Source organism: Acomys minous, assembly GCF_964271855.1.
Source record: "Acomys minous genome assembly, chromosome: 14".
Lineage (NCBI taxonomy): Eukaryota > Metazoa > Chordata > Mammalia > Rodentia > Muridae > Acomys > Acomys minous.
In genome coordinates, this window is record NC_140496.1 from 54,490,573 (window position 1) to 54,514,926 (window position 24,354).

The 24,354-nt window shown below is 45.7% G+C and overlaps 1 protein-coding gene across 5 annotated transcripts in view; it reads right to left on the bottom strand.

Moving 5' to 3' along the window:
• Positions 1-24,354, bottom strand: part of CD160 (CD160 molecule) — a 41,459-nt gene that overhangs the window by 11,616 nt on the left and 5,489 nt on the right. The window contains exons 1-3 of one of the 5 annotated variants that reach the window (XM_084757555.1): positions 14,305-14,376; positions 10,113-10,241; positions 8,047-8,435 (exon numbers count right to left, since the gene is read on the bottom strand). In XM_084757555.1, the coding sequence (XP_084613681.1) occupies positions 8,047-8,082 (36 nt within the window). In that variant the 5' untranslated portion in view covers positions 8,083-8,435; positions 10,113-10,241; positions 14,305-14,376. The other 4 variants (XM_084757554.1, XM_084757553.1, XM_084757552.1 and 1 more) reach the window with 4 other exon arrangements.

Genomic DNA, 24,354 nt, shown 5'->3' on the forward strand with positions numbered 1-24,354 from the left:
AGAATGTCACCCAGGGAAGCTTTGGACAGTTCCTTTATGAGGGATACCAGAAAAATGTTGTGGCATCTCAGGGGTTCCTAAGGCTTTTCAGTGGCACAGTATGAGGGGACGTAAGATAGCAATACTGAGGACCCTGGCGTGTATAGACCTAGGCTTATATGTGGGTTTTTAAAATTGAACATGTTACTTTTTAACAGAAATGTTTTAAAAAATAGGAAGGGCTTATTGATAAGAATTATATAGCCAGGCAGTGGTGGCACACACCTTTAATCCCAGTACTTAGGAGGCAGAGGCAGGTTCGAGGCCAGCTTGCTTTACAAATCAAGTCCAAGACAGCCAGGGTTACACAGAGAAAACCTGTCTCAAACAACAACATGAAGAATAAATATTATATACACATATATAAACATATAAAGCATTCTCATATAGCTGTACAATGTGGTCAATGTCTTTGTTGGGACTTTTTTTTTTTTTTTTCAGAATGACCTCAAACTCATAAGCCTTTTGCCTCAGCCGATCTAGCTAAGATTGCAGGCATGGGCCAACCAAACTGGCCTGTTTATATTTTAGGCTAATTTTTTTTCTTTTTGGTTTTTCAAGATAGGGTTTCTCTGTGTAACAGCCTTGGCTGTCCTAGACGCACTTTGTAGACCAGGCTGTTCTTGAACTCAGAGATTTGCCAGCCTCTGCCTCCCTACTGCTGGGATTAAAGGCATATGCCACCATGTCTGGTTGTTAAATTTAAAAATTAAGAAGGCTATAAAGTAAAAATGCTATAGTGAGATAAGGTTACTTTAACTTTTTTTTTTTTTTTGAAGTGCTGGTGATCAAGCCTCAGACTTGGGGCACTGTCTATTTAGAGTGGCTGATATTGAATGTTCATGTGCTCGGTCATGCCCCCGGCCATCCATCACTCCTCACTCACTGGCTCAGTCATCCAGAGAGATTCCCAGTCCTGCTGGCTCCAGCCACTGTAAGTGCTTTATCCAGGTGTTCCATTTAAAACTGTTGGATTTTATTTTTTCTGTGCATTGTCTGTGTCTAGATACATAAATACTAACTTGTGTTACAGTTAGTGTTACAGCATAGTAACCTGACGAGCAGCTGGGCAGCCCAAGAGCAAAAAGTTGTACCATATGGCCAAGGTGTGCAGGCGCCATGATGCATCTCTCAATGTGCCATCATTATTGCTGATACATAGTGTCTATTATTTTTTAAACAGAGTCTCTCCATTCTGCTATAATGTAGCAACAGGGCTCTCAGCAGAGCTAGTGCCACCCACTTGGACTTCTCCATTCCTAGAATAATAAGCCAAATCAACTTCTATTATAAAAACAGAGCCTGGTTAGTTTTATAAAAACTGATAGAAGAAATAATTTGTTTCATTTTATAATAGGGAGGGATACTGTCCCATTATGGCCAGGCATGGACCGCACACCTTTAATCTCAGCACTTGGAAACCTGAGGCAGGCAAGTCTCTGTGAGTTTGAGGCCAGCCTGGTCTACATTGAGAGTTCTAAGGAGGCCAGGGCTAGCTAGTGAGACTCTGTCTCAGGAAAAAATATTCAACCACAGACTACATGCAAGAGGGTTCTGAAAGAGCACAGAGGGCTGGTGAGATAGCTCAGGGGATAGTGGTGACCGCCACCAACCCTGAACTCCTGAGTTCGATCCCAGGACCTGCATGATGGAAGGAGAGAACTGACTCCTGAAAGCTGACCTTTGACCTCCACAAGTGCTGTGGGCCTCCCTCAAATCCACACTAAAATAAAAATAAATGTCATAAAAAAAGAATAATGGGCTGAGCGTGGTAGCACATGCCTTTATTTCTAGCACCTGGGAGGCAGAGGCAAGCAGATCACTGTGAGTTCAAGGCCAGCCTGGTCTACAAAGCAAGTCCAGGACAGCCAAGTCTACACAAGAAACCCTGTCTCAAACAAACAAACAAACAATAAAGAGTAAAGACATGGACAGTCAAAACTAAAAAGATGAAAAAATAGTAGTTAGGTATTAGGCAAAAAGAATTTTGGCACAATTAAATTAATATAAGGCAAAAATATAGTTTTATAAAGAAATACATAAGGTTACTGACACCCTTTGCTGGCCTCCTCATGGCACATAAATACATATGCAGGCAAAACACACATACACATAAAAATAAATTAATTTTAAAAAGACAACCCTGGCGCATAGTGGTGGTGTATACCTTTAATCCCAGCACTTGGGAGGAAGAGGCAGGCTGGTTGATGAGTTTGAGGCTAGACTGTGTACAAAATAAGTCCAGGACAGCCGAGGCTACACAGAGAAACCCTGTCTCCAAAAACAAAACAAAAAAGATAACTAAAAACTATATAATAACCCCTTAACTCCTAACCATATAAGTAAAATGTGAACCAACTGCTGGACAGACTGGGAACTACAATAATACCTATATGTCAACGCGACTTTCTCAACTGTTAACTGATTTAAAAGTTATGACGGTTTCAAGAATTAAGAATCCAATGGAGAGGGCTGGAGAGACGGCTCAGAGGTCAAGAGCACTGGCTGCTTTTCCAAAGGCCCTGATTTCAATTCCCAGCAACCATGTGGTGGCTCACAACCATCTATAGTTAGATCTGGTGCCCTCTTCTGGCCTGCAGGTGTACATGCAGGTAGAACACTGTATACATAATAAATAAACAAATCTAAAAGAAAAGAACGGAACCCAATGGGAATATAGAAGTCTTTCCATCATATATATCATTGCAGAACACATAATCTTCTAAGCAAACTCAGAAATTTAAAACTTGGTAGTATAATAGCAATACAGCAAATCTTGATAGTGTACTAGCCAATAGAGCAAATCTCAGACGCTCAGTATCGTAAGACCAAATTCTGTTTTACTCCTCTTGGCTTAGCTGTCAAAAACAATAAAGGTGAATCTTAAAAACTAGAGTCTGGGGCATCATCAAGTTTCTTAGGCTTCTGTGCCAGATCCTAGATCAAGTCCTTGGAAAATGAAACCATCTTCCTAGCACTTACCATCTTTCTCGTGCCAGGTACACGGGGGACAGGCGGGCCACTAAAACAGGCATCTACCTGTGGCTGAATTCACTAGAACAGCGGTTCTCAACTTGTGTGTCACCAACCACAGAGTTGCATATCAGATATCCTGTATATCAGGTCATATGCAACGAATCATAATGTAGCAACATTACAGTTATGAAGTAGCAACAAGATAACGACTGGGGGTCACCACGACAGGAGGAACTGTATTAAGCGGTCTCAGCATTAGGACGGCTGAGAACCACCGCTCTAGATTCAGGTCGGGTTTGAAATCTGGCTTGTCAATTACTAGTTGTCCGATGTTGGAAAAGTTTCTTAATCTCTCTGAGAATGAGTTTATTGATGAATAAAACGTTAGGATAGTGTCATCTTCCCAAGGTAGTTAGTTATGTGGCAGCTTTGGGAGCATAGCACAACTGCTCAACAGATGCTAGCCACGGTTAATCTGATGCCTGCAGCTCACATCCACACCCACAGTAGTATATAAAACTCTGAGCCACCGTTAATCACACGTTCTGTGCAGAAGTCTCAGAGAAGCCGTGGCTTGCTTAAAGTCATTGAGACTGAGTGGGGAAGCTGGGATCCCAACCCTTTCGGAGTCAGTCCCTTTGGCTTCTCTCCTCACAGATACCTCACTCTACTCTCAGTAAAGCATGAAGGGCTGTGACGACAGCAGAACGGGGGGGGGGGGTGCGGTTTACAAGGTTTAGAAAAGGAGAAATTCGGCCCCATGGCTCTGGGAAGGTTGCCGGGTGGCCGTGGAGTAAGGCCTTGTCAATTTTGCTGGCTTTAGGTACTGGTACCCCAAAGATGCGGTGGGAGAATGAACGAGAGAATGGGCTGGGAGATTGGCTTCTAACCCTGCCGTGTACTCGCTGGCTGTGAGATGTCTTCTCCAGGAGTGTGTCCTCAGGGGCAGGCGCAGTGGGATGGGAAGGACCTGCTGCGGGGAGCTGGTCACTCCTTAGGAGTGCCTTCGCTCCTGGAGTTAGACCGGAATGTGTAAGTTTGTTGGGCTCCTCAGCCAGGCGGGGGAAGGTGGGGGGACTGAGGTAAGGACTCTCTGGGCAGAAGTGACCAGGATGGCTCCAAGATCTTGGTCTGTCACAGGCAGGCATAGCTGGCTAGCGTCCTTGGCGCCGCTAGAGGGCGCTGCCTCCCACCCCCGGGTGTGACAGTCCCCTTGCAGTGGGTGCAGTCCTGCCCATCACAGCAGGAGCCAGGAGTCTGGCAGAAGGATGGAGGTGGGGCGACAATCTAACTAGAAGAGAAGAAAAGGAAAACAGTGCAAGACTGGGCCCTTTGAGCCCAGGAAAGTGCAAGAGTGGGACCGGTGAGCCTAGTGACTTGGGCTACTCAGCAGATGGCTCTCCTGGGGGAGAGGTACTTTCTGGGTCCATTGTGCCCCGTCCCCCGTCCCCCGTCCCCCCTCCCCCCCCCCCCCCCCCCGCTGCAGGTCCTGTCTCCATCATGGAATCTGGTGAGCTCTGGGTGGTGCAGAGAAGGTTGGTATCCTGGTCTTTGAGTCTTCCTTGAACTGCTCTGACCTCAGGGGCTTCTGGACTCAGAAATCTTTGGTAGGAGATGGGGGACAGCAGTTACCAACTCTCGTCTCAAATTTATGAGAAACCAGCCTTAGAAGGGGAAGCCTTGGCGCGCTTGCTTGGTGTTCTCAACCTGCTCCTCTGCTGGATCAGAGCTTTCTAACCTCAGCTCAAAGGGCACCATGGAGGGCGGCGACACGTAACCTAAGGACTTGAGTTCAGCTGAGATGCACATGGCAGAAGGAGGTAACCAATTCTTGCAAGTTGTTCTGTGCCTATCACATGCGCAGCATGCACATATACACACACACATTGAATAAATATGGTAAAAACTATTTTAAAGGAGCCCTGTGGAGACCTGGTGGGGCTTGTGCTCACAGGGACACAGCCAGGGCTTTTCAGTGATGTTTTTAGTGGAGTCAAATCCACATTATCTAGTTTTCCTATTTATTTATTTATGATTTGTACAGTGTTCTGTCTGCATGTGAGCCAGCAGGCCAGAAGAGGGCACCAGCTCTCTTTAGATGGTTATGAGCCACTATATGGTTTCTTGAACTTGAACTCAGAACCCTTGGAAGATCAGCCAGTGCTCTTAACCTCTTAGCCATTACTCCAGTCCTCTGTCTAGTTTTCCTCTAAGCTTGGGTATTTTGTTTCTTTCTGAGAATGTATTGAAACACTAGAGAGCCAGCAATCATATACAATGTATCTGCAAACTTGTACAGTTTTATATGTGGTCACAATGAACTTTGTCTGCCTTCTAATTTATTTTGCAAAACATTACTGTACAGTTGTAAATCACTTTTGGTTATGTGTAAAGGAATAAATTAATTAAAATGCTCTTTGTAAAAAAATTAATAAAATGGATTGGAGAAATGGCTCAGATTAAAAACAAAAACAAACAACAAAAAACCACTCACTCATTGCTCCTCAGAAGATGGCAGGTTGAGTTCCAGCACCACTGTCTGTAACTTCAGTTTGAAAGCATCCAACACAGTCCTCTGGCCAGTGTGGGCATAAGGCTCATGTGGGGTGTGTGTGTGTGTGTGTGTGTGTGTGTGTGTGTGTGTGTGTGTGTGTCCAAAATTAAAAATGAGCCTAAAAAGCTAGGCAGTGGTAGGGCAGACCATTGATCCCAGTACTTGGGAGGCAGAGGCAGAAGCAGAGGCAGGTGGATCTCTGTAAGTTCAAGGCCAACCTGGTCTACAAAGTGAGTTCCAGGACTGTTACCTTATCTTGAAAAAAAAAAAGACCAAAACCAAACAACCAACCAAAATGAGCCTAAAATTAATAAAATAAAATGTATAGGATAACAAAGGAAGCAAATTCTATAAAGACAGTTGTTAGCGGAGTTAGAGAACTGCATGACAGCACCATACACAGTTCTTCAGATCCACTGTCTGATAGCTATCATAACTTCTATTTTTAGATATTTGGTTTTATGTGTATAGCTGTTTTGCCTGTATGTATACATGGGCACCACTTGTGTGCCTGGTGCCTGCCCATGGAGGCCAGAAGAGGGCATTGGATGCCCTGGAACTGGAGTTATAAATGGTTTTGGGTCTCCACGTGGGTGAACCAAGTCCTCTGCAAGAGCAGCCACTAAGTATCTCAGCCAGTGAGCGGCCACTCCAGCCCTTGCCTGCCTTAATGAGGTGGAGAATGTGATAAAGCTGCCTTGAGGTTCCCCTGCTTTCTACTTATGGCAGATCCTACTGTGGTCCCTTGCCCTCACTCTTATGGAAGCAAATGCTTACTTCCTAGTAGAGACTAACACAAGTCAAGTCCCCCCCCTGCCCCACCCCCCCACCCCCATTCACAAATCCCACCAGTGATCTGACCTTTTGAAGGGTCACACAGCATTGGCTAACAACCAGCTCTGATTCATAAGCAGAGGGTTCTTCCCACTGAAGGAAGTAGCCAGAACTGAACTTAGGGCAAATTGTCACTTTTTTTTTAGACCCAGGAATTTACAGGTTTACTCTACCCAAATCATGCCATGGCTAAAGGCTGCCCTTGTTTGTGTCACCTCCAGTGCATATGACCCAGGACACGAATGTCTCTCGGAGATGCGCACAGAGGCAGTTCACACTCCAGGCCAGGCCTGAGGGCTTCAGCACCAGCTTGGCAGCATTTGGTAACTGTTCTTGCAGTACTTCTTTATCTCCTTCATATTTAAAAAAAATGTCTTCTCATGAACACAGAACCAAAAAGAGCAGCCTGGGGGATTTGGCCCAGCATGTGTGAGTTAACACGGTCAGGCTTAACTCTAAAGTACTCACTGACACTTCCTCCCGTGAGTGTGGTGTGACTCTTTCCCATTTAAGTCCTGCCTGAGCCAGCCAAGGATTTGAAGCCCATGAGAAGGAAGGATGGGCCTGCCAGCCCATCTGGCATAAGTAGCGCTCGCTCTCTCTCTTTCTGTCTCTCTTTCTGTCTCTCAGTATCTCTCTCTGTCTCTCAATCTCTGTGTGTGTGTCTCTCAGTCTCTCTCTGTCTGTCTCTCTGTCTGTCTCTCAATCTCTTTGTGTGTCTCTCTGTCTCTCAATCTCTCTATGTTTCTCTGTCTCTTTCTGTCTTCCATTTTTAGAGACAAGGTTTCTCTGTGTAGTCCTGGCTGTCCTGGAACTCACTCTGTAGACCAGGCTGGGCTTGATCTTAGAGATCTGCCTGCTTCTACCTCCCTAGTGCTAGAATTAAAAGAATGCGCCACCAGCAGCTTCTGAGGGCAGAGACCATTTATTTCCCTTTGAAAAGCAAGCTTCTCAGTGGCCTGACTGAAAGCCTGACCTCACGTGAGCAGTTCTGTCAAGTACTCCACCCCTCCTCCCAGAACCAAGGTTCCCAACAGGCCTCTTTACCTCAGGACAGAAGCTCTTCCTTGCTCTCAAGCTGGAGACTCGCGCTGATTGTGTTCTGGGTTCCTAAACTGGTTTCTTTTTCCCAGTCTTGTTTTAAAAAGCCTATCTCCCCACTTCCGTTATAGCTCATACTTTCATTACTTTCCTATTTGATCTTTGAAAAACCACAGAATGGGTTTTTAGCAGCTAGGGGGTCTTCCTGCCTTTCTTTCCTCCACCTCTATAGTTTTTCCTTTCCCCTGTGTCCCCATCACCTCCCCAGTGTCCCCCTTCCCCCCCCCCACACACATTAGAAATACACTAAGGTTCTGAGAGGGCTGAGACAAACGACAAATAGGTTTCTTTACCTTAGGAAATGAAGACTTGATAATTGGTAAGGATGGCATTGGTGATAGAATGACCAGAGGATGTAAGGAGACAGCATGAAAATCACGGGAAAGCACTCTAGAGTCTGTAGCCCCACCAGCTGGCCTCACCGAAGCATCCTCAGATGAGACAGATGCATCGTCCATTCCCTGTCTGGCTTTTTTGCTATGATGAGTAGATTCCAGGAGCTTGGTTGATGAGAACCCACATCAAGAAGGAAGGTCTCTCACCTCATCTCCATGTTTCTCATCAGAGTTAGATGGCATAGACACTGCTGAAGAAGCCTAGTCTCTGCTGCCCCGTGTTCTTCTCCTCTGACCCTATGACAGTGGATATGGTATTAGAGTCCAGTTATGTGCTTTTGCCAATGTTGCACTGATGTCAAGAGAAAAAACAGTATATAGTCCACCTGTTTTTAAATGATGTTTGGTTTGGTTTGGTTTGGTTTGGTTGTTTTGTTGTTGTTGTTGTTTTGAGGGGTTGTTGGTTTGTTTGGTTGGTTGTTGGTTTTTCAAGACAGGGTTTCTCTGTGTAGCCTTGACTATCCTGGACTCGCTTTGTAGACCACGCTGGCCGCAAACTCACAGCAATCTGCCTGCCTCTGCCTCCCTGAGGGCATCTGTTTAAAAAAATGGAGGAAAAAAATGAAAAGAAATTAACTGGGTAGATGGTATATTATACTTTTATTTTCTATAGATTTATGGACTTTCCAAATTGGAAACTGGACTAATTGGATAAATTGGACTAAATTGAACTATTGGGTGTGTTGGCAGAGGCTTGGGATCATAGCATCTGGGAGGCAGAAGCAAGAAGATTTCAAGTTCAAAGCTAGCCTGGACTCTTAGACCCTGTCTTAAAAACAAAATAAGTAAGTAACAAGTAAAAGACAGCTAAAGACAGAGTCTGCTAACCTGGTCTGTAATGATGCACAGATCTGTCTGTGTTAGTGATTCTCAAGCCCAAATGTGTCCACATTCCCAGGTGGGCTTGTTAAAGCAGCTGAGGAGCTGGGGTTGTAGTTCAGCATCTATGAAGAACACAGCTCTCACCTCAAAGGGCTAAGAGAAGTTATTCTTGAGCCAAATATGAGTGACCGTGGCTGGGGGATATGGATTTAGGTCACTGTGGTGGTTTGAATAGATATGTCCCCCATAGACTCATTTGTGTGAGTGCTTGACCCATAGGGAGTGGCACTATTAGGAGATGTGGCCTTGTTGGAGGAGGTGTGTCACTGCGGGTGTGGGCGTTGAGGTCTCCTATGCTCAAGCCATGTATGGTCAGTGTGACACACACTTTCCTTTTGCTGCTTGCAGATTGAGATGCAGAACTCTGAGCACCATGTCTGCCTGCATGCACACAGCATGCTTCCTGCCATGATGACAAGGGACTAAACTTCTGCAAGTGTAAGCGAGCCCCAGTTAAATGGTTTCCTTTATAAGGGTGGCTGTGAGCCGGGCAGTGGTGGTGCATACCTTTAATCCCAGCACTCGGGGAGGCAGAGGCAGCCAGATCTCTGTGAGTTCGATGCCAGCCTGGTCTACAGTGTAGGCTAGGACAGTGAGAGCTACACAGAGAAACCATGTCTCAAAAAAACCCCAAAACCAAAAACAAAAAAACAAAACAAAACAAAACAAAACAAAAAAAGAAAGAAAGAAAATTGTTGTGGTCATGGTGTCATGGAGTCTGTTCACAGCAATGAAACCCTAACTAAGACATTCACTCACCCCAAGTTCCATGTTCCAATGTGGAAAATGTTTCATGAAGCTTTTATGTAACAGAAAGTCATAAATCAGGGGACTTTTCAAGTACATTGGTGGAAACAATAGAACTCTGATCTAGTCCTTAGATGCTAACTGACTTCATTCCTGGCTCCCTGATTGGTGAAAACTAGGGTTTTGTTAACTTAATTCATTCCAAAAAGGCTTTTTTGCCTTTTAGTGTCAAGATGTCAGTCTGACACTATGGTGGGTGAGGAATGCCTGTTTAAGAAGGCTAAAGATGGCGCAAGATAAGTTGCAAATTGGCTCTTGACCTGCAACATTCTAAACTATACAATCACTGAAGTTCTAATCAGCTTTGCAGAGGCTTCAGTTTTAAGTAGGAACAGTTCTTTCTGGAAACCTTACACCTGCTGGTTGAGTGCTTGTCAGCCTTACCCGAAGCCCCGGATGTGATCCATATACAATGCATAAAGTAGGTGGGACAGACCTGTAGCCCTAGCACTGGAGGAGGACCAGAAGTTCACGGCCAGTCTGGGCTGGATATTTATACTAAAGGCCAATCAGTCTGCACTTACCGCTCATGACCGCTGAGGAGTGGCTCACTGAGAGCTGCCTGTGATCCTCACACAGATCTTCAGAGGAGGTATTGCTCAGATTACAGCCCATCTGCAGTCACTGTTCCCATGTGGATTCTGGGATGCCTGCTGCTACAGGGAGAGACAGTCGCCCCATGGAAGAGCCTGTCCATGGCTGAGTAAACACAATCCCTGCCGTCATGCCGACACACCCACCCACCTGTTGAATGGGTGCCCTTCAACTAGAGTACCCGCTCCTCCATACCTCTCCCACAGCCTCAGAGTTGCACATTTCTTCTCTGGAATTCTCTTCTTCTGTAGCCCTGACCACAGGCTATGGAACCTTCTGACTTTGAGACCCATAGAGGAAGATGCTCTCTCTGCCTCACAGGCCTGAACTTCCACTAAAGCCCCACCACGCTGCCTGTCTGTCACTGACACTAGAGAACAGACTCTTCCTGCAACCCAGACTAGGCTGGTCTCTGCCTGTCTGTATGTCTATGGCACTAAAAACTCATATGATAAACTTTTTCCTCCTCCCCCCCTCCTCCCCTTCCCCTCCCCCTCCCCCTTCTTCTTCTTCTTCTTCTTCTTCTTCTTCTTCTTCTTCTTCTTCTTCTTCTTTTTCTTCTTCTTCCAGGGGAGGGGTAGAGACAGTGTTTTTCTGCATAGCCCTGGCTGTCCTGGAACTTACTCTGCAGACCATGCTGTCCTGGAACTCACAGAGATTTGTGTGCCTCTGCCTCCCAAGTGCTGGTATTATAGACATGTGCCACTATGCCTGGCTCTGATAAACCTTTTAACCAAAAGGACAATCTGCCTCATTGTACCCCTTGAAATACACATATGAGAGCTTTTACACATCCAACACAGCTTTGAACCTTTGGGCGGACAAACAGTAGTTTCTAGTCTATGTTTCCAGCAGCTGCTGCTGTAATGGGCCTGCCAGAAATGAAGATATCCTAACGAGACGCTGTCTCTCAAGTTGACTAGCAGGTTATTGAAACTATGGAGCCAAAAAAGTAGGAATTTCCCCAAGGATCTTATGCTGAGAGAAGGAAAAGGCCCCACCATGAGGGGGAGATTTGGCTCCCAGACACATTCCACAGGCTTCTAACCACCCCAGGCCACCTTTTGGATGAGAGCAAAGCCTGGACATGGCTGCCTCAGTGGGAGGCAAAAGCACACCCTGGGGGGGGCTGCTGAGATATGCATATCTTTGGCCTTCTAATATATTTTTAAAGACTTTTTTTTTATTTTATATGTATGAGTATTTCTTTTTTCTTTTTCTTTTTGCTTGTTCGTCTGTGTACCAAGTGTGCCTGGTGCCCACTGCAGACCAGAAGAAAGTAGCAGATTCCCTGGAGCTGGAGTTGCAGTCAGCTGTGAGCTGTCAGGGCTGCTGGCAACCTGGTATTCTATAAGAGAGCAAGTGCTTTCAGCCATAGAGCCGTCGCTCCAGTCTCTGGGCCCTTAGGACCCAAAGATGGACATGAAGGGTCACCCAAGCTCTTTGTCCCTCTTCCTAATGTGGCCACATTAACTGAAACTCCATTTTCTGGATCTTAATAATTTGGGTGTTTTAACTGGCTACCTGAGGGCGCAGGTTTGGTACGACAGTTAGGATACTGCTTGCAAAAGGTTCCCTTCCTTCCTTCCTTTTTTTGTTTTTGGGTTTTTTGTTTTGTTTTGTTTTGTTTTGTTCCTTCTTTTTCCCTTTTTTACTTCTTTTCTCTTTCTTTCTTTGTTTCTTTTTTTTTTTTTTTTTTTTTTTTTGAGACAGGGTCTTACTATGTAGCCTTGAGTGGCCTTGAACTCCTAGAGATCTGCCTGCCTTACTCTCTTGAGTGCTGGGATTAAAGGATGTACCACCACTGTTGTTCCATACCTTGTATCCTTGCTTCCGTCCTTCTAATGGTGTATAGGTCACTACCTCCAAAACCATTCACCTAGTCTTTTTTTTATTAAAATTTGTTTTCATATAATATATTTGATTACTTTTTTACCCTCACTTCAAGCTCCTCCCTACCTCCCTACCTGCCAATCATTTCTCTCTCTCTCTCTCTCTCTCTCTCTCTCTCTCTCTCTCTCTCTCTCTCTCTCAAAAGAAAGACAAAAAAGAGCAAGAAACAAACAGAAAAACCACAAACAAACAAAAAATCAAACAAACAAACAACAGAGCCCAAGCAAAGCAAAACTAAGCAAAAAATATCATTGACTTTGTTTTGTGTTGTCATAAGGCCTGCCCTGAAATATGGTTGATATACCCAGTTAACATTCCATTAGAGAAAATGTACTCTCCCTTTGCTAGTGGCTATCAATTGCAGATAGCTTTTGTTTAGGGATGGGACCCTGTGTCCACTTCCCCCTATCAGTACTGGGGGGCTCTTCTTGCTTGAGCCTATGCAGGTCTTGTTCTGCCGCCAGTCTTCTTTGCCTGAAATACACTGTTTCCTTGGTGTAATTTGCTACCTCTGGCTCTTACGATCTTTCTGCCTCCTCTTCTGCATGGTTCCCCAAGTCCTGAGGAGAGAGATCTGAGGAAGACATCTTATTTAGGACTGAGTGCTCTACAGTCTCTCACTCTCTGCACTTCTTCGTTCAATAGTGGGTCTCTGTTAGTCTTCATCTACTGCAAAAAGAAACTTCTTTGATGTGGGCTGAGTAAGACATTGATCTATAGGTATAGCAGTATACCAATAGGGGTCATTTTATTGATGAGTTCCTTTAACAACATAATAGTGTTAGGTTTTCTCCTAGGCTTATGACCCATCTAGTCGCATGTTCTTGGCCACTTGAACAGTTTTGGTTATGAATTCCATCTCATGGAATAGGCCGTAAGTGCAATTTTACAAAGGAGGTTGGTCATTCCCACAACATTTATGCCACTCTTGCACCAGTATATCTTGCAAGCAGGTCGCTGTTGTAGCTTTCAGAGTTTGTAGCTGGATGATGTTGTTAATTACCTTTCTTCTCCAGTAGTGTGCAGGGTACTCTCCAGTACTCTGAATGTCAGCAGGGGTGGAACTTCTAGCTAGGTACCAACTCGACCTTCTCCATGTTCAATGAAGTAATTGTTGTCTTCAGCAATAGCGTCTTACCATCAGAATATACAGAAGAACCAATAGCCTTGGCAATAGCCTGTGGTGTTTGGGGATTTCAATGGTGCCCCTTTGGCCAACAGGTCAACAACATGTAACTGATTCCTCCTGTTGGAGGTTTTACTTGGTGGCATAAGACATCCAGTTGGGGCATTCTCTCCCCTATTTATTGGTGACTCTGGTAAGATTCCTTTCATATGTGGATAAATTTTAAGATACATCTACAGTAGTAGGTTTCCATATGTTTGGTTGGTTTTGGTTTTTTGAGAAAGGATTTCTCTGTGTAGCCTTGGCTGTCCTGAATTCACTTTGTAGACCAGGCTGGCCTCGAACTCACAGTGATCCATCTGTCTCTGCTTCCTGAGTGCTGGGATTAAAGGCGTGCTCCACCACGTCTGGCTCCATATGGTTTTCAAATGGCCTTTAGTGTTAGTTGTCCCTCCCCATAGTCCCATCTTTACTCCTCTCCCGCACCCCACCCCTCTTTAATTCTCCTATTCTAATTTCCCCTTTACCTTTATTCTATGTCCTCTCCCTTGGGAGAGCCTCTCCTTCCCTCAGCTTATTCAGACTGTAGCACACATATTGAAGGCTTAAAAGCCAACATCAACATATAAGGGAAAACTTACAATATTTGTCCTTTGGAGTCTGGATTACTTCAATCAGGATAATCTTTCCAGGATAATCTACTTATCTGCAGATTTCCATTTTTCCTAATAGTTGAGTAATACCCCACTGTATAAACAGGCTATATTTTCATCATGCATTCATCAGTTGATGGACATTTAGGCTGTTTCCCATTTCTGGGTATTATGAGTTGAGAAGTGCTGAACTTGGCTGAGCAAGTCTCTCTATAGTTCATCTGATATTCTTTGTTGAATTCCTCCATTATTATTGAAAAATTCTTCCTCAAAGTGCCGTCAGATTTCCCTTGGATTTCTGAACGTGGGTGCAAATTCTGCTCTTGGATCATGTCTGTGCTTGATGAGGTCACAAGCTTAAGGGTCAGACTGTCTAGGTTTATGTCCTGCCTTGGCCACTTTACTGTATGATTTTGGGCCGGTCACCTGGGTTTTCTGATTTTTACTCACCTGTGGAACATGAGCCTGGTCCTCAGCAGGGCATTGGCTGTTATGCTCACGTTGCTTCATCGTTTCCTTTGGAAGCTATCAAGTCTCTGAAGAACATTCATCTCAACCTAGACATAGTAGCGCAATGCTGTAATCCTTGCACCAGGGTGATAAGGTGGATTCAAGAGAATCCTGAGTTTGAGGCCAGCCTGGGCTGTAAGGTGAAACAAAAACAAAACAAACAAACAAATAAAAGACAACCAGCCAACCAAACCTTAATTATCCTCTTTTTTAGAGGCTAAATATCTCTAGTTCTTTTGATTATTTCTTGTGGGGTTTTTTGTTTTGTTTTGCTTTGTTTTGTTTTTTTGTTTTTCAGTGCTGGGAGTCTGACCTAATGTGGGGATTTCTGAAGTATCCCAACCTATGTAAAGGAGATCCTAGCCTTAAGCAAATGACCTTTAATAGTATCTAGAAATTCTTCCCCCCCACACACAAGATAATAACTAAGTACTGTGTTTCCCTTCTTGTGATAGGACCCCCCTGCTACTGCATGTAAATGAAGTGCTGTACCACTGCGTGTAGATTAAGCATTCCGGCACCTTTAGCCCCAGCTAATCAGTTCTGGTCCAGAAGCACCTGGACCTGCCCGCCAGCCACAGAAGCCAGGCCTTCTGCCAAGAGATGAAACTTCCACCCTCTCTGCCCTGTCTGGCCCCTGTGCTTCTTTGTGAGGCTTTGCTGGGCAGAGGTCTTGAGTGTGCTCCTCTCTGGAAAAGCAGTTTACTTGGGCGCAGAAAGAGGAAGCACTGCAGTTGCCCCATTTTTTACAGGCCAGGGCTTTAAGAAACCAGGGTCCCCAAGTGGAGAGTGCTTTTTGTCCTTTTCCCCTGGCCTCTCAGCCCCACATCTTTTGTCCTTTGTCCATTCTCCTAGGCTTCTCTTTATCTCTCCTTTTGTCAGCTTAGCTTGGACCTCACCTCGAGGCTGAATGTATGAGAGTTTGTACATGAATTAAAACCTAGATCTTTGTTTCTTGGCTTATTCGGGCAAATGCGGCTCTGCTACCCTGCACTCTCTCAAGCCCTGGGCTCCCTTCCCCCACAGCAGGGGAGGATCCTCCTGCAGAGAATGTGAGAACCTGGCCCCCCTCTGCCTGAGAACCCACAGCCACCTCCACCTCCACCGGCCCCACCACTACCCTCACCCCCACCCCCATCGATTCTCAGCCCTCTGTGCCACAGGATCAAGGAACAAGCCTTCGCCTAGACAGCCTTCCCAGAGCTCAGAGGAGCAGCAGCAGGTGCGCCTGGCTAGCTTCCCAGGGAAGTAAAACACTGCTCAGTTGCACAATTCAATACTTCCTTATTCGCTAGGACTGCTCACCACCATCAAAGCAGCACAAAGCCCTGGGAGGGGAGCTCTGATCAGGCCAACTCCTCACGAACACAGCCACAGCGGAGCCTCTCTTGAAGTCAGTCAAGGGAGCCACAAGGGCAGACAAGGCCAAACAGCAGCACTTACTCCTCATATGCAGGCTGGGCAGGCCCTAGCACCTTCACCTTCTACACATCTGCTGTGGTCCAGGGAAGCGCAGAGATGAGCTGTGGGAACCTTGGGAGCAGTGACCAAAAAAGACAGACAAAGAAGCAAGACTACGCTCCTGCAATTAACAAGGGAGCATGGCAGGCTGGGCTCTGTGCACAAGGGAAGAAGACATTGAACCCATGCCACTGGGCTCTGCGTGTGGCTCCTCTGAGAAAGGGAGTCTACCTTTATAGGCTGAGCTCAGAATCTACCCAGAAATGTCAGACTTCAACCTCACCAGCAGGGTTCTACAGTTAGGAGACTTGATGTTTCCCCCTAGAGAAGGTGACCTGCTCCTCTGGCACAACTAACAGCCTGCTGGAAGGACACCAATCCTGAGGCCAAAGGACACTGCCATCAAAGCAGTGTGAGTATTTCATCCTCACCTCCACGCCCTGTCTCTGTTGGCCTTTAGCTCAGAGTTCTTGGTAATCCAAGACAAGGAGGGAGCCGGGACTGTGTTATTGCGGAGACAAGGACCGCAACCTCAGGAGTTTGGGCAGCAGGCTGACAGAGCAGGTCTTGAGAAGACTATCTCAGCCATGGTACTGAATGGTTTGCCAAGAATTCTGACCTCCCTTTCCTTCCGCTTAAGTCAGAAGGCAGAGCCTCTGCCCAGTACTGTGGAGTCCTGAACAGTCTGTGCTTTTCTCCTGGACCTTAGAGGGCACCGGGTCCTGTTCCAAATAGCCTCTCACTGAAGAAAGACCAGGCATGAGGAGGCTGTTGGCTCAGCAGCTCAGCCACTGCCCCCGCCCCCGCCACACACTGAATTCCTCAAGGTTGCTTGAGTTTCTCTACGACATCTCAGCCTGGTGGCAGAAATGGCAGAGAGAGCCAAAGCTCTGTCTGAGCAGTGCACTCTGCAGCCCTCCCTTTTACAAAGCCACATTCTGCAATGAGGATAGAGATGTGCCTTTCTCCCACTCAGGGCCACATTATTTCCTCATACCAAGGTAAGAACATGTAAGATCACCCAGCCATGTCTGTTCAGCATCTCTTGAGCCTCATCCAGCCTACCCTGTAAATCCCGTAAGGTCCCCTCTCAGGATCCTTCCAAACTGTACCATCCCCATCTTCTTACAAACCAGGATTCCCAAGCCTTCTTAAGGCAGAACACCTTGAATTCAGGATTTAATATTTTGCTCTCCAGGACATTTCCAGTGTGGTCTTTATGAAGGGAAAGTCAGTGTTCTAGCAAAGGTGCGCTGTGAGGGTGAGGCAGAGCCTCCTGCAGTGGGACCAGAGGCTGCATGCCACCCTCCTTACCAGGAGCATCTTCATCCCGACTGACAGCCTCAGGAGGAAGTGAACCCTCTCAGGGCCTAATGAAAGTAAGAGATATCTTCCCCCTAGTATATTAGGGTTAATTTTTTATCTATTATATTTTATTTTGTGATGTTGAAGATTGAACCTAGGGCCTCATGCATGCACCAAAAGCACTCTGCTGCTCAACTCTGTTCCCCGCACTTTGACTGACTGACTGACTGATTGATTGATTGATTCATTGGAAACAAGGTCTCCGTATGTTGCCCAGGCTTGCCTTAAAATTGTTGTGGAACCCAGGACCCCTCATCTGGAAACCTTGCCCCCACCTCTTGAGTAGCTGAGATTACAAGGGTGGGCCATTAGATTTGATTCTGGCATGTCAGTGTCCTTAGCACAGAAGGAGAGCAGGCACGGTTGGCTTGTTCTCTGCGATGCTAGGGGTGCTGGGGTCTCTCATGGAGACCACTCTTTGAGGGACAGCATCTTTAAAGTCATGCCACAGATTCCTGCTCCTTCCCACAGGCCCTTCTCCTCTAGGTGGGGTGCTTCCAACTTCTCAGCACTTTTCTTCCTGTCCCTTTAAGGCAGCAGTTCCCAACCTGTAGCCCATGACCCCTGTAGGACCAAATGGCCTTTTCACAGTGGTCACCAGAAAACACAGACATTTACATTATGGTTCACAACAGTAGCAAAATTACAGTTATGAGGTAGCAACAAAAATAATTTTACGGTTGGAGATCACCACAACATGAGGGCTGTATTAAAGCACTGCAGAAGCTGGCTCTTTAAGATGGAATCCAGGCCACTCCCTGTCTCTGTATCCCTTAGAAAAATAATCAGAGACTCTCAAAACCTTTACTCCAAAAGTGTGACATTGCTACATTCAGGAGCCTAGAACATGGCTGCACTCTTGCTCTGTACCATAGTTTACCTTTTCTGGAGGCAGATTGTGTATTCTGAGCTGCAAAGAGAGAGGGGGAATGTCTTAGGGTTCTATTGCTGTGAAGAGACACCATGACCACAGCAACTCTTACGGAGGAAAAATATTTCACTGGGGCTGGCTTACCGTTTCAGGGGTTTAGTCCATTATCATCAGGGTGGGAAACTTAATGTTGGAGAGGGAGCTGAGAACTCTCCATCTCCATCCACAGGCAGCAGGGAGACTGTGTAGCCCAACTTGAGCTTCTGAGACCTCAAAGTTCATTCACTCGTAGTCACATACTTCCTTCAAAAAGGCCACACTTCTTAATAGTGTCACTCTTATGGGCCAAGCATTCACACACATGAATCAGCCCATAGGGGCTAATCCCACTCAAACCACCAAGGGAATGACTATACAAATATCCTCCATGGGGCTGGAGAGATCGCTCAGCAATTAAGAGCACTGGCTTCTCTGCTAGAGGACCAGAGTCTGATTTCCAGCACTCACATAGCGGCTTACAACAGTCTATAATACTCCAGTCCCAAGGGACTGTCTGTACTCCAGCCCCATCTTCCGGCCTCTGCAATCACAGTACACATGTGGTGCACAGACGTACATGCTGGCAAAACACCCACTGTACAAAATAAAAATAAAGAAAAAAAATCTTTCATAGCCAATTCACAAGTTGACCTGACTCTCCAGGGGTCCTCAGGCCTCCTTTGACCTAAAACCTGTTTGCTGTAAAAACTAGAAAATTGTCAGGTGTGGTGGTGCACGCCTTTAATCCCAGCACTCAGAGAGGCAGAGGCAAGCAAATTGCTGTGAGTTCGAGGCCAGCCTGGTCTACAAAGTGAGTCCAGGACAGTAAACGCTACACACAGAAACCTTATCTCAAAAAAACACAGCAATGACAACAACACAACCTAGAAAACTCTGATAAGCAACCATAAGGGCCTCAGTGTATACTACTGCAAAGAGAGGTGGCATTGCCCACATGCCATCCTTCTATCTACACAGCTGTAAAATGGTTATCTCAGTCCTGCATCTGGACCCCAGGATAATAAACTCCTCCAGCGGTGTGCAGCCTGCATGGGCAGCTTCCCATGTATGTTGGAGGAGGTCAGTTACACCAAGAGGCAAAGGGGAGCAGTCATAAAGTTGACTCAGGACAGGGACAGAGGACAGCAGGAGCTAAAGTGTCAGGGCTAAGTAAGTTAATGAGCTACTAAAAAGACCAAGTAATGTGGGATAATCAAATGTTGAGGTTGATATAAGAACTGGGGCTCTCAGGTCCCCCGTGGCCAAGATGACTTGTATAGTGGAAAGAGTATTGGCTACAGAGACAAAACAGAAGCCATCAGCTGCTGTATCTCTGCCATGAGCCTGAGATGTCCTTGGAGGAGTCATCTCATGTCTCTTGGTCTTTGTTTCATAGTAAAAAAAAGCTGAGGCAAAATGAGGCATCTCAATATTAGTAGAAAGAACAACTTTTTTAAAATGTGGGAGCAACCTGAATAGATGTTTCTGTCAACAAAGTGTATAACTGGCTAGTAGCACATAAAAAAAAACGCCTATCAGCATCAATCATTGGGGACATGCAAATGAGATGTGACACACACTAGAATAATGATTGCTAAAATAATAAACAGACAAAACAACAAACCAAGTGAGGATGTGGAGAAACTGGAATATTTGTGGGCTACTGGTGAAAAAGCAAAATGGCATGGCCATTATGAAAAGCAGCATGTGGTGGGTGAGATGGCTCCGTGGCTTACGGAGCTTGAGTTCCACAGTGGGAAGAAACTGACTCCCACACTTTGTCCTCTGACCTCCACACATGCACTGGGCCATGTTTGCACATGTGCACACACATTCATAAATACATGCAATAAGCAATTTAAAGGATAACAGTATAATGGTTCCTTTAAAAATATTAAACGTGTGATGCAGCAATCCACTTCTGAGCATTATTACCCAAGAAAATGGAGGTCGGAGGCAGCTATGGCTCAGCACTTGTAACAAGCCTGAGGACCAGAGTTGGATACATTGAAACCACATGAGGAAGGAGAGAATCAGCTCCAAGAAGTTGTCCTCTGGCTGCGCATGCCAGCCTCACGTACGCACAACAAAGTAAAGTGAGCAAGTGCAATAAACTTCCCACTTTACAAGAGTGGGAAGCAGGTCTTTGATGGATACGTGGAAGCAGCAACCTGCTCACTGCTGACTGGGGGAGGAAAATTTGGTATATGCCCAGGGTGGGGTATTGTTCAGGAAAGAATCCTGACACTATAAGAAGGATGCATGCTGAGAATATTAAGTTACAAAAGGTCAGGGATACCCAATTCTGACTATAGGAGGAACCTGGAGCAGCCACAGCTGGAGACAGACAGATAGCAAGGGCTAGGGCGAGAGAAATGGAGAGCTGGTGTTCAGAGCTTCAGTTTGGGAGAATAACATCACTATGGAAGTGAGTGGTGATGACGGCTGCCCAACAGTGTGGAAACACATGATGTCACTGCGCTTTACTCTCAAATCTTATTACATTTTGTATTATAGTATTAAACTTATAAAAAAGTGAGATCAAGAAGCCAAAGGATCTTATTAAATCTCAGGTAGGCCATGCATTCATGACTGGGTTGTCAACGTAGGTCTTTTCCACTTTAGAATAAAGCAAGACAAGTTCCTGATGGGTGAATCCCAAGCTCGGCCACAGGAAGCCTGCGGAGTGTCTTTTGTCACTCCAGTGTCCTCAATAATGTTTAAAGTTTATTGCCTGTGGCTAGAGAGATGTCTTAGAAGTTAAGAACTCGGTATTATTAGCTGGGTGTGGTGGTGCATACCTTTAATCCCAGCAGGCAGAGACAGAGAGGCAGAGTTTCCTGAGTTCCAGGAGATAGCCTGATCAAGAGAGAGAGAGAGAGAGAGAGAGAGAGAGAGAGAGAGAGATCTAGGGCTACACAGAGAAACCCTGTCTCAGGAAACTAAGACCTAAAAACCAAGACAGACAAAAATAGGACAACAACAAACACACACACAAGCTGGCTGCCTGTAACCCCAGCACTCGGGAGGCAGAGGAGGCGGATCGCTGTGAGTTCCAGGCCAGCCTGGTCTACAAAGCAAATCCAGGGCATCAAAGGCTACACAGAAAATCTTTTCTTGAAAACACAAAACAAAACAAAAAACCTAAGACAAAACAAAACCAAAAAACAAAGCAAAACCCTCTGAGAACATATATTGCTCTTGTAGAGAAGCCAAGCTCAATTCCCAGCACTCAAATTCCAACCCTAGGGTATTCAACACCGTCTTGTCTCTTCAGGCATTCACTCATATATACAAACCTACACACTTACACACTCAAACACAGACACAAACACACACACTCACACACATACACTCACTCACTCTCACATACATGTATCCACACAATTAAAAAATAACAAAATTAATTTTAAAAAATCGTATTTTCTTACCAGGCATGATGGCACACACCTTTAAGCCCCATACTCGAAAGGTAAAGGCAGGCAGAGCTGTCAGTTCAAGGCCAGACTGGTCTACAGAGAGAGACCCTGTCTCAAAAACCAAAAGCCAACCAACCAACCAAACAACCCCCCTCCCACACACAAACTTCTCTCCTAACCTCGTGGTCACATACATAGTCAGAAAAGAGAAGCAAAGAAACAGTCCAGGAAACCACCACACAGCTAAGGAGCCTGAACCCACAGCTGCATCCTGGAACTCAGATGAGCATCCTGACCACTGGTCAGGTAGCCCGCCATATGCTGCCGAGATGTAGATACTGTTTAAGTAGAGCGTTATCACAGTAGTAAATATCAATGTTAAAATGAAAGCAAAATATGCATGTCAACAGGGCTGAATCACAAATATTTGGTTGAAAGAAATAAAAACATACACTTTTATATAAATAAGTCCAGCTAGCCTTTTTGACCATTTTCTTTTTTGGGTCACGAAAAATCTATTTGTATGTGTATAGATTGCATTGGGAGCTAACATACTCAATTGACTCCCACATTGTAGTAAATGCTACCAATGCACGGCTCTGATATCCAGCTACAGAAACTCCTTCCTTAGTGTTGACACTTAAAAACATGTGCACAGGTGAGTGTGCATGGGCGTGTGCATATGCCGCAGCATGCTCCCGGAGGACAGAGGGGACTTGGTGGAGCTGGCTTTCTCCTTCTACCTTTTTCTGGGCTTTAGGGAGTGAACTCAGGTCCTCAAGCCTGAATGGCAACTGCTTCTACTCGCTGAGCTGTCTCTCAGGCTGCCTTCCTTATGCTCTTTATTGTTAAAACTAGCTTATCCAGGTCCTACTAAAAATGAGGGAAATCTCTGCTGGCTGTCTGATAGGTTTGGAGGGAATTGACAGCTTTCCATTATCCATGAAATTCTAGCTCAGTCATATTTTATAGTTTCCTAAGGATGCCACAATGGGGCCGGGCATGGTGGTGCATGCCATTAATCCCAGCACTCAGGAGGCAGAGGCAGGTGGATCACTGTGAGTTCAAGGCCAGCCTGGTCCACAAAGCGAGTCCAGGACAGCCAAGAACAGAGAGATCCTGTCTTGAAAAAACCAAAAATAAAATAAAATAAAATAAAACAAAATAAAGGATGCCACAGTGTGGTTCTCTCCAGCTTCTGGAAGGTCTGGGCAGAGTCAGGAGATCATTTCAGATCTGAGAAGCTTCACTCACCCACCCTAAGGACCTGCACCACTGTGACTGACCTCTGCATGGGACACAGTGAGAAAAGCACTAGGAAATAGTGGACTTTAGTTTTCTGTTTCAGAGCAGTTGCGTACGATACAGTGTTACCAGCAGGCCGAGTGCCCTAAACACCTGAAAGTCCTGCCTCACCAGGATGAGGAGCTGCAAGCTGTTCTAGAAGGTGTTCTCTGTTGTTGGGGAGACAGAGTTGGCATTTCCTGGGTCACTTCCAACTCCAAGATTCAGTGATTCTAAATTTGCTGGGTTTTAAGGTGTACACACACACACACACACACACACACACACACACACACACACACACACACACACAACCTGCCTATTCATTTTCATAAATATTAGTACACTGTGTCCTTAGAAGTTAAGAGGGCTGATTCTTGCAAAGATGAGGTAATGTTATGCACTGAACTGGATCTGGATGGCTACGAAAGTCTTCTTAGAAGCTGGAGAGATGGCTCACTTGTCAAGAACACGCACCGCTTTTGTGGGAGACTGGAGTTTGATTCCTGGTACCCACATGGGGTCTCTTACAACCATATGTAAATCCAGCTCTAGCACTCTTCCGCCTTCTGGGTACAACCCACCCCCACCACACACACATAATGTAAAAAGGAAAAATAAAATCTTAAGTCCTCTTAAGCTCTGAGGTTAAGTGCTCTGAGATTATCAATACTATCCATATTTTTCAGATGAAGAAGCCAGATCTTTAAGGAGGAAGAGTGACTCTGAAGTGATAGGATCATTTTTATTCTAGAATAATCTTAAAAAACCTTCCCTCTTTTAAGTCCATAGAAAATACTGGACAAAATAAATCTAAAAATTTTTTCCAAATTGATAGTTGAACGTTGAGGGGATGGAACGCTATAGATTCCATAAATGAAGAGAAAGAGGAGAAGCAGCAGCAGAAGTGACACTGGGGAGACGAGGCTTACAACCACAGACTGCAGAGAACCAAGGCCTCGAGGTTACATAGTGTGAGGGGATAAGCCCATCTTGCTGGTAATTAATTTAGTGATGCATTCATTCACACTTGAAATATTAGCCCATGATAGTCTTACACTCTAGGCATTTGAGACAAAGTGAGAAAAATATATATCTTAAGAGCTGGAGAGATCACTGAGCAGTTGAGAGCACTGGCTGCTCTTCTAGAGAACCCAGGTTCTAGTCCCACATGGCAGCTCACAACTGTTAAATATGAAATATGTGCTATACAACATGTATGGAATGAGATTTATTGTCAAAAGGAAAAAGGGAGAGAGGGAAGAGGGGGCTACCCTAGGGGGAGAGAGACAAGGAGAGAGGGAGAGAGGGAGAGAGAGAGAGGGAAGGGGAGAGGGAAAGGGGGAGGGAGAGAGGGAGAGAGGGGAGGGAGAGAGTGGAAGAGGGAGGGTGGGAGAGGAGGAGGGGGAGGAGGGAGAGGGGAGAGAGAGGGAGAGAGAGGGAGAGAGAGGGAGGGAGAGGGGGAGGGGGAGGGGGAAGGGAGGGGAGGGGGGGAGAGAGGAGTAAGGGGAGGGGGAGGGGGAGGGGGAAGGGAGGGGAGGGGGGACAGGG